Source organism: Spermophilus citellus (assembly GCF_964194105.1).
Source record: "Spermophilus citellus genome assembly, chromosome: 3".
Classification (NCBI taxonomy): domain Eukaryota; kingdom Metazoa; phylum Chordata; class Mammalia; order Rodentia; family Sciuridae; genus Spermophilus; species Spermophilus citellus.
The window spans coordinates 220741624-220752726 of record NC_138184.1 but is presented as its reverse complement, the minus strand read 5'-3'; the positions used below and the strand labels follow the sequence as shown (position 1 = coordinate 220752726).

The window sequence follows — 11103 nt, the reverse complement described above, 5'->3', positions numbered from 1 at the left end:
TTTTTCCTTATAAAAGACATAATTTTTTTTTAGTTTCTCTGATGACCAAGATTTTCCATTGCCTAAAAGTAGAAATGGATCTGAAATCAGGTTGAAAATTGTTGGGAGATCCATCAAATTGTGAAGAGAGCACTAGCAACGGCAGGTCCTTTATTTGCACAGGTTGAGAAAAGTGTACCTTGTCATGCAGAGAAGTGCATTTTGATGCCTTTTAATGTCCTTACCTGTAATGTAGCTTCTGGAGATTTCAAGTTAGAAATCAAAAGAATAAAAGCAGAAATAAGAGTGTCTGAAATACAGAATCAGAGTGAAGGGGAATAGAGCCAACATCTAATCAGGGAAGCTGTTTCCACGGGAAAATCCTGTAGCACTGCCTGCCTGCAAGGGGGTTCCCCAAGTGCAACTCTACTCAGAAGTTCTACTCTTTTCCTAAAACTGCCCAAGTGACCCGGGACACAGTCTGCTTCTGTGAATTCCCTCTAATCATGTTTCTGTGGTTAACCAATGTGCCTATAAGTAGATATATTTAATCACAGTGCCATTATATTTCACATTACAAGGACATTTATTCTCTTTAATGTGAACTTACATGTCTACTTCTACATGAATTTGATGTTTCTTTTCAAGGGAAATGGTCATTTTCAACTGACTTCCAAAGCCTTGAGTGGATGATTCACTGAAGCTCCAAGATATAGCAACAAGATCTGACTTATCAACTATCTTACCAAATCACTCAAATATAATTGATTTTATTTGAGCTGATACATACACTTTTGACTCAATGCTAATTGATTTACTTATAGATTTTTGCTATCAGACAACAGAAGATGCATATTGAGCTTCCAATTAGCGGATATTTGGAAAGGGAATCTCTCCACTTTTTTGCACAATATAAATTAGTGACAGAACAAAATTTGGGCATTTGGTGGGACCAACACAATAATGTTGTGTTGATTTCTCATTGAATTGAGAAAAATGAAGAATCAAACACTTAATTTCTCAGATCTCCATGGACATGAACCTTTAAATATTTATAGGTCCAAATGGCTCTCATGAGTGATGTGAACTTCTGGGCTCTTACCACAACCAGGCCAGGGACTTAGGGGATCAGGAACTCAGGAGTTGAAAAGGTAAGTCTCTAGCTTCCAAACCAATAACTAAATAAGCCTGCATGATTTTCTTTGGTAAGAAATTTCAGAAAGGAACTTATAGGACAAAATATTACTAAAGGACAAGAATAAATAACTGAGGCAAATAAAATTCTTGGTGAAACAACTAATTCCATCATGTTAACTAATGTGAACCATATACTGATATCTTTTGTACCTTTAATCAATTTGTAGCAAATATCATAGAGATGAGTCTACAGTGGTAGTTCCACACAGGAATAACTAATCAGCTCGGTCATGAAGCCCAGAAAAGTAGAAAAATATTGGATAAGGTGGAAATATTCTTTTTTCCTTTTCTTCATCAGCATAGATCCACGTTTTGGATTTCACAGCAGGAAGTCAGATTTTATATTTCCTTAAAAAGTCTGGAGCAGATATCAAAAAGGGACATAGATTTATTTTGAGTTTCCACTCCAGCTACAAATGGAAGAACAAACTTCAGAGAACCCAAGAGGAAAAGCTCCATGGGTACATTTCTCAGTTCTTCCCATGAGATAAAGTTGGCAGTGACTGGGAATTAAAAATAAAACAAAGCAGAACTTGATCCTGAGCCAGAACTAAAGCAGCATGGTGAGCACTGTGGTCAGAACCTCATTCCAACCCTGATCTCAGGAGCGAACATCACTAACTACTGCAAACCTGTATTTTCATCTGTGAATGGTGACAGCAGCTGGGAAGAAAAAATGCCATTACACCAGACCTTGATGAGGCTAATAAATGTCAACTGTTCATAGGATTAAAGAGAGCACAGAACTGAAGGAAGCATCTAAATTTGTGCAGTTAGAAATTCAACACCATCATCAAGGTGTAGCAAAGACTTCCACAAAGATCTTGCTTTTCATTTAGATGATTTTAATTTAAAAAACCTCATTTTGCTTTTATTTCTATTGAAATCTTTATATTTCGATTTTCCAAATTAAAATTAAAAAGGAATTTAAACAACTAGAAGAATATTTAAGTGATCTCACTAAAGGATTAAGGAAAAAAAGTTATATTTAAAACTGAAAGGGCAATTCTGCCATGCCAACTGTCTCATGAAAGGGTGAGGGGAAGAGAGGGAGCAAGAATGAGAAGATCCCAGGGAAAAAAGAGGGGAAATTTTTAAAATATTTAACAAAAGAAAGTTTCCATTGATTTTGTCACAGAATGGGAGCCCTGGGTCATCGACCATGGGACTCTGGGACAGCAGAGCTTTGTTGATCTTTACACAGATTCAGAAGGAATTTACTATCTCTAATAAATTACTTTGACATGAGAAGCTACAAATAAATGGAAGAAAAATCAGTAGAATAAAGGAAAGAGACAAACAGGGGAAGAGTGGGTGGACAGGAGAGAAAAGAGAAGTACTAGGAATAAATTGGAACAAATTATTGCCCATGCTTTTACAATTATGTCAAAGTGAACCCCAACATTACATATAAAAATAATGCACTAATTAAAAGAATACCTATCAATGCCTTACTATCCTGTTTGCAAAGTAGGACAGACAATAAAAATGACCTGATAGGATGGCTGTGAGGAACAAAGGCACTAACAGTTGCTAATGGATTAAATATGATTATTGGGTTTGGAGACCCATGATCAGAGACTACCTTCTGGATCCACCAATCATAAGGAGCATGCTGTGTGTTCAGCAGCTCCCCTGCTAATATGAGGAACAAAGGAGAGGCCACCCCATGGGCTCTGGGCTTCCCTGTGGGAAGTGCCTCTTTCTGGAAGAGACTAAGCTTTTGAGCCTGTGCAGGGGGAAGCAAAACCTGTCTCAGGACAAGCAAATCCTGAAACTCCTATGACTTCAGGTTCTTATGTGTAAGGAGAGGCCCTGGGCCACAGGGCCTCTGAGGCTCTTTGTAGCCCCTTAGCCAAATCACCTCCTATGTGAAGGGTTATCTGAGCCTCTTCTCCAGCACAGTCAAGACAAAGCCAAGACCTGCCCTGGGTGGAGGGCCAAGAGGGTCAGAGGAACCATGGCTGCAGCATGGGGTGAGCAGAGGTTCCTGGAGATCTGCTCAGGACCACATTGTGCACATGGACTTAGGGCCTGAAGGATACTAGGCAGCAAGGACATTTTGTCACTACTATGCCAATTATTTCTTTTGCCTCTTCTGTCCCATTTCCCAGCTGCATATCTGTTCTTGTGGCAAATGGCGCACCATTACTTACATTGGCATAACCTGCTATCTTGTCTTCAAACATAGCCTTGCACTTGGAAGAAACTTCAAAGCCAGGAAGGGAAAGTATATTACAGATGGGCGTGCACTCTCTCCTCCACAGGAACCTCACTGGGAAGTAAAGGGCAGATCCAGAGCTCTCCTGACCTTTGTGGTAGACCTGCTTGTGTATGTTCTGGCTTTCTCTAGCATCCTTTCAATCCACTTTATTCCCTGCAGATGAAGATTCTCTAGAGATTGTTCAAGAGACCGAGTGTTGAGCTCCTAGGACCAGTCACATTCTCTCTAGAGAGAACTAAAGAGTTTGCTACTTTCCTATCAGCAAGTGAGTCAGTGAGTGCAGTTCCCCCACCTCTTCATTTTGCCTTGCAGTATTCCTGGGGGACATGTTATATGTGTCGCTGGGATTGGACAGGGAGAGCGCACCAACTAGAGAGCCAAGATCCTGGCGCAGAAAGTAAAGCTTTGAATTATGCCATCAATTAATTTCTCTGAATAATTTATTTTATCAACTGCAAACTTGTTTTCCTCTACAGTGCCTCCTGTTTGACTGCAGAGCCACTGTAGTTTCTTGATGCCTCAGAGCTCCAGGCCCCATGGACCCTGTGAAGGCAGAGCTCAGAGAAATAGGCTTCTCCCTGTGGAGAGAATGTTACTACAAACAACTGCTCAGTATTTCTCAAATTGCAAATACTCAGGACTTGACAATTTAGTCTGCTCCTGAACATTCCCCAGTGTGTCTTTCATTTCAAACAGGTCCGGGTGTTATTTGTTGTTGTTATTGTGGTTGTTTGTTTGTTTGTGTGTGTGGCATTTTCATTTCCTCTTCCTGAGTGAGTACCCGCCTATAAAATGAAACACTTTTCTTTATCATATGAACAAAGTGATGTTTGATGATAGTAAAATCCTTCCAGTTTTTACCCCTGAAGAGCTTCTTCTTAATCTGGTCCTTAAACTTTGGTTGAAGGAGCACTTAAAAAATAAATCTATTGTAAAGCACTGAAAAAATATTTAAGAGGAAGAAATAAGGTTATTTCTGATTTTAAATCATCTGTGAGGCCAATAGAGCCTCTCTACTTCCCTCCTCATTCTCCAACACACACCCTGCTTGGATTCAAGGAGTACCCCATAACTCCCCATTCTTGCCCACTGTGTCAAGTTAATTCTAACTTTGCTTTAAACACTTGCAGTCATCCCTGTCTCTCACAGCTCTCTTGAAGCCCTCTTCAGCTCTTCCAACCCAGGTGGGTGTCTCCAGCATGATAACAATCTTGATGGCAAGATTCACTGTTGGATGTTAATAGGACACTTCCTGGGGAAGTTCTTAAGACATTTCTGAGTGTCCTTACTGCCACTGATGTGCTGTGGATGAAGGGGCTTCAAGGCTCTGGTGCTTCTCTTTCTTATGTCATCAGCCTTCTCCAGCAAGTGCCGCCCCAGGAGAGAGCTTATTCGTGGGACACAGAACAACGTTGAACTTGGCTCAGGAGTGAAAGACTTAGTGCTGACCACTGGTGTCTTCCTTAATGCTTTTCAATTATTTTCCAAGGAGGAACAGACAGAGAACATTGTATTTACGTTTTTAAAAAATGTATTTGTGGTTTGAATTTATTCTTTTAGGGTATTTTACTGAGGTGTGATTGGCATGTAAAGAGCTTTGCATAATGAACATATATAATTGTATGGATTTGGGATGAGCGCACACTGGTGACACCATCACGACCTCCAAGGCCACAGTCACAGTCACGATCTCCCCAAGTTCCCTCTGCACCCATTGCTTATAATTATTATTATTTCCCATCATTAGAACAGTTAACTTATAATCCACTGCCTCATATTTCAAAATACACAGTCCAGTATTGGTAACTGCAAGCACTCTGCTGTATAACTGATCTCTAGTACATATATAATTTGTATCAATGAAACTTTGCAACCTGTAACCTCTCCTATTTGCTCTCTAGTGCTTGGCAATTACCCGTTCTTCTCTCTCTGCTTCTCAGAATTTGTCTGTTGTAGATTCCACATACAGTGAGATCATATGGTATCCTGTTGCTTATTTCTCTTCCAATAACCACTCTGGTTATTTATTCTGTGGCCAATGACTATTACTTTGAAATATCTCATATAATCCCCATTTTATCTTTAAAATTCCCCTTTGCCTCATACTCTATTAGTCTCACAGTTTATAATGAAACACATATTCCCTTTGCAATATATTTTATCCCCAAATAAACTTAATTAATCTTTAAATAATCTCTTTGGTTGTTATTCGATTTTACACAGACAAAATGATTACCAGTGTAATGTAGGCTGAGATGAGCAATGTCTTTCTGAATATGTAATTAAAATGAAAACTACTTCAACATAATGGTTTAAAGAGCTTCCAATAAAATAGTTTAAATTTTTTTTTAAAAAAACTAAGACCTTGATAAATTCACTTAAAAAATCCCTAATATGTACAAGATAGCTCTGTGCTTATTTTTATAGGGTGGTTAATATCATTATATGAATGTGGTAGAGCAACCATGGATATTTGTAGACCTTCAAGTCATGGTATGTTTTAGACGTTATTGGAAGTAAAAGCCTTGCTCTAGAGTGGCTTCAAAGTGACCACTGGGTCTTGTTTTTAACCACATTTAATTGCACATTCCCTGTGCCCACCCCACCCACCAACTCCAATGAGAGCCTCTAACTTTGAATCAGATGGAACTAGTCCATCTCATAATCTAGAGGAAGGACTGACAAAGTTTCAGGCCTCAGTTACATTTGATCTGTTCCTTGTGTTTGCAAAGAAGAATCTATTAAAACATAGCCACATTCATTTGCATATCTTTTCAGCCTACTTTTGCTCCAGTTGAACTGTGGCAGAGAAAATGGTCCTCAATGTCTTAAGCATTTTTCTGTGTCACTCTGCAGGAAGAAGTCACTAATGGTTGATGTAGAGGTTATATAATGTGCTCTCATGAACCCACTGAGTGAAGACTTTGCTAGAATTAACTATCTTTCAATAGTTGGCACTAGATTTCCAATCATCCAATGATGAATAATCCATTATAATTTCAGCCATTCTACTGGATATTAAGTAGTAACTCATGGTGTTTAATTTAAATTTTCTTATTAGTCATTAGATGGTGAACAGCACTTGATGGGTTTATTAAATGCTTGTATTATAATAAGTCTGTTTAAGTTCTTTCACCATTCTAAAAAACTTGGCAATGTATATCTAATATCATTGTTTAGAAAGAAATTTAAATGTATTGTCTATATTTTGCTGGAAAGAAAATTTTATAAGGTCTGTAACTACAGTTTCTGTTTGCTTTTTATGGTGACCTGGACAAGCCATGATTAATTTTGAAGAACTAATATTAGTCAACTTTTCAAACTTCATATCTGTTGTTTTAATTTCTTTTCTACAGATCAGTTTACACTGAAATTCATTAAGGCATCCATCCATCTATTTGTTTTTCAAAGATCTTCTATACTACATCATCCTTATCAATCTTATACGTTTATAAATTTATACGTTTATAAGTCCACAACATTGCATTTAAGGTAGCACGTATTCAAAGTGCAAAGAAGTTGCCAACTCCCATTACTTCATAGGAAGCAAAGTCTCCTTCCTCAGCGCCCTCCACAGGGCACCCTTGACCTCTACGTTCCTCAGGCTGTAGATCAGGGGGTTCAGCATGGGGTTGAAAAGGCTGTAGAACAGGGAGAGGATCTTCTGCTGCTCCTCAGGGTGGCGGGACTGGGGGGCCATGTACATGACGATGGCGCTGCCAAAGAAGAGCCCCACCACACAGAGGTGGGAGGAGCAGGTGGAGAAGGCCTTTCTGCGGCCCTCCCCTGACTGGATCCTCAGGATGGCCAGCAGGATGCGCGTGTAGGACACCAGCACCCAGCACAGGGGCCCCACCAGGACGAACACGCAGGCTGCAAAGATGCAGAGTTGGTTGAGCCTGGTGTCGGCACAGGCCAGCTTGAGGACAGACAGGATCTCACAGAAGAAGTGGTTGACCTCGTGAGGCCCACAGAAGGGCAGCCTCAAGATGAGGACTAGATGGACCAGGGCCAGGAGGGAGCCACATGCCCAGGAAGCAGCAGCGAGGATGTTGCACACTCTCCAGCTCATGATGACAGCATAATGTAGAGGGTGACAGATGGCCACATACCGATCATAGGACATCACCACCAAAATCAGGCACTCTGTAACAGCAAAAGCCAAGTACAGGAATGTCTGCATGAGACATGGAACAAAGGAGATGGTTCTTCTTTGGTTCACGAGGTTTGCCAGCATCTTGGGGACATTGTTGGAAGCATAGGACATGTCAAGTACAGCCAGATGAGAAAGGAAGAAGTACATGGGTGTGTGCAGCCTGGGGTCCAGACAGATAATCCCAAGGATGATCCCATTCCCCAGCAGGGTGAAGGTGTAGAAGACAGAGAAAAGTCCACAGAGGAAACACTGCAGTGCCGGATCTACCTGGAATCCCAGCAGAGTGACTTGTGTGATCCATGTCTGGTTCCCTCCCATGCTCTTCCAGTAGAGAGGAGACCTGGACCAGGTCAGGTTGGTCAGAGCTGTGGAGCAAAGATGCAAGGTAGTTAGTGGATGTCACAGAGGGAGCGTTTGGACATGGATCACTTAGGATGGCTTTGCTCACTTTAATTCTCAGATATGTCTTGATTGTTAATGTCATTTGAAGAGAAACCATCCCCACAAAACTCTGCAGAAGGAATCAGTTTTCCTTCCTGGGCTTGCTTTTAGTGACTAAGCCCTCTGATCACTCATCCCTTGCCCATACACCCACTCACCTTCTCATCTGCTTCCTACTCACTTCTTACAGATTTGAAAACCCCACTAACTAACTTCCCATTTCTGTAGCTTCTTCAAAACTACTAGGACCCTCCTTTCCAATAGCCTACAGAACTCCCTGGGAGTACTGGGAGCATCTCTAGTCAGTGTTTTATATCTCTAGTGGCCGTTGTGTTTCTTGAGAGTTTTATCTACTCCTTCATCTGCACTTGGCACTGAAATGTAGGCATAAGTGAAAGGATTCTTGGACTACATGCAATGGATGCACATAACTATTTTAAATATTGTTGAATGCAATGACACTTCTCTCTTCTTTTACAGACTCCAATGTTAGCAGTGAGACATGAACTGTAACTGTAATGTGTTTGGTTCTTTTCACTTTTCCTTTTCATCACTTAATGGAGTGACAAATCTCAGAACTAGTTATATTTTCTAGTGTGACAGATTTTTTTTTTTTTGTCTCTAAGATACTGTCACAGCCTTGGCAGCTCAGATTGCCATCAGATTCCCTGATCACCTTCTTCCTTGTCACCTGTACCAGTCTGGCAGCCTACCTATGGCAATAGGAATGATCTGAAGCAGGTCACAGAGATGAAAACAGCTGGAACTGGGGGGCTGATTCTTTGTAGAGAGTGCTCCCCTGGGAGGCCCTGCATATGAACAGACCTCATAGGAGGCAAGGGACCTGATAGGGAGGGAGGCAATACCACATAGCAAAACCATGTGACCAGGGCTGTCCCTAAGCTTAAATCACAGTTTAAAAGCTCATGCTGAATTTTCACTTTTTAAAAAAAATATTTTTTTAGTTGTCAATGGACCTTTATTTTATTTATTTATGTGTGGTGCTGAGGATCAAACCCAGTGTCTCACACATGCTAGCCAAGTGCTCTACCACTGAGCCACAACCTCAGTCCCCCGATTTTCATTTTTAAATCATAACCAACAGAATAATTTTAAAAAAGATTTCAATGTTTACTCCTTAGTAAAAACAGAACCTCAAATATATATATATATATATACATATATAAATGTGTATATATGTGTGTGTGTGTATATATATGTGTGTGTGTGTGTGTGTATATATACATATATATATATATATATATATATATATATATATAAACAATGGTATTATAATTGCATTATATAGACATTTTTGAACTGCCTCTTCTACATAATAGTTTCATGTATCAAATTCATATATAGTACAGGTGATGAACAAAATATACATGGAAATAAATATTAATTGTGTATAATATTATATAAAAACAATATTTTATATTCACAATGTACTATTTTATCAGAAATTTTTGATGTATTTTTTTTCTTGTTCGGTTTCATTGAAATAAATATTCTTTCAAACCCTAGTTTTATGCATATTCATGATTAGTTCTTTAGGATTTATTTTGAAATAAAATTTCAGATACTTCAGAGTTTGATACCTATAACCAGTTTTAATATAATAATTAATGTTATTATTGCTATATAATGTAACATAAATTTTATGAAATGTAAATACCATTGATAGTGTGAGGACTATTCAAGCCTCTTGTTCACATGATAATCAGTACAAAGTATTTCTAGTTATAATCTCTGATGCATGAAGAGTTTCACATAGTTCATGTTTCACGAAGTCCTTAACACATGCCCTGGAGGGCAGGGCTCACCCCCTCTTTTCTGTGCATGGAGGAAGAGCTGTGGGTAGGGGCTTCATTCTGAACTGCAGAGGGAAGCTACCTCAGTTCCATTTAGGGGAGGAAGCATCTAAAGCCCTGGATGGAATCACTCTGGAATACACCTAGCCCTGTCTAGCCCCACATTTATAATTTGCAAAACAGGAAGAGAAACTGAGCATGCCCTCTTTATTCTCTTTTTTGCCACACATTTCCATCAATTTGCATAAAGCTTAAGGGGGTACGTTCTGTCTCATTTGGGTGCTGAGGGTGGCCTGGTGGTCACAATTTTAATTTGGAGAGAAACTTTTTTGAAGATATAAACAATAAGCCTTTCTAGCAAAGCACATATTTTTTTATTTCTGCCTAATTCCTGTGTCTATTTCTCGATCTGTTTTCTGGAGTTGAAGCAGAGAGAGGGCATAGTTCATTACCATTCCTAAATGACCAGGAATAAACAAGTAAACAAATAAATAAGAAATTATTGACTGTGAACAAAACTATAAAGGAAGTAAACAGGATGAAATGATAGAAGTTACCTGGTTTAAGGAGCTTCTTTAAAAGAGGTAGTTAGGAAAGGTCTCTTCCAAGACCTGGTCTAGTCTGATCAGAGCCACAGGAGGACCGTTCCCTGCACAGGATCAGTGGAGGAGTAGGGAAGGCAAAGTCTCTGGGCAGGAAGCACTCATCGAGTTCTGGGAAGAGAAAGAAATCCAGTAGGCGTGAACCCACAGTTGCTCACTGTGGTTCAGGCACCAGGTACCCACCCCCACACCAAAAAAAAAAAAATGAAGTTGCACATACACATTTTAACCATATATATATATATTGTAATTTACATAAAAGTCAGTGATACATTAAACATATTTGGCTTCTTTATAAGACAGAATACAAAGCAGCTTTAGAAGGGATAATTTGATGTTTAGTTTTCCACATGGAATCAATATATGCATGTTAAATATGATCTGTTTTATATTTTAAAATATAAACATTTGCACACATGCTATTGTTTGTCTATTTACATATGTTTAAGGAAACTTTGTTAAACTAAACGGGGAACTGTTTCTGCTGATTTCCTACAAAGAAACATTATGCAGTTTCTTTGCACACATTGCTGGTCCCCTTGTTTTTAAATAAACTATGCAGTATCAAGGGGGAAATATTTCCATTTGAGAAAATCCACAATGTAATAATATACAATTAAAATTACCCATTTATTCCTGTTAATGTCCTCACTGAGTTTTAACAGGAGTCTGTGATCTGGGCAGATTTTC

General features: G+C 39.2%; 1 protein-coding gene across 1 annotated transcript; it reads right to left on the bottom strand.

Moving 5' to 3' along the window:
* Positions 1-6932: 6932 nt before the first annotated feature.
* Positions 6933-7874, bottom strand: LOC308643515 (olfactory receptor 2A14-like; the record flags this gene model as incomplete). The annotated part of the gene is made up of 1 exon (XM_081283340.1): positions 6933-7874. The coding sequence occupies one exon, from the start codon at positions 7872-7874 to the stop codon at positions 6933-6935; it is 942 nt and encodes a 313-aa protein (XP_081139466.1).
* Between the last annotated feature and the right edge of the window lie 3229 nt (positions 7875-11103).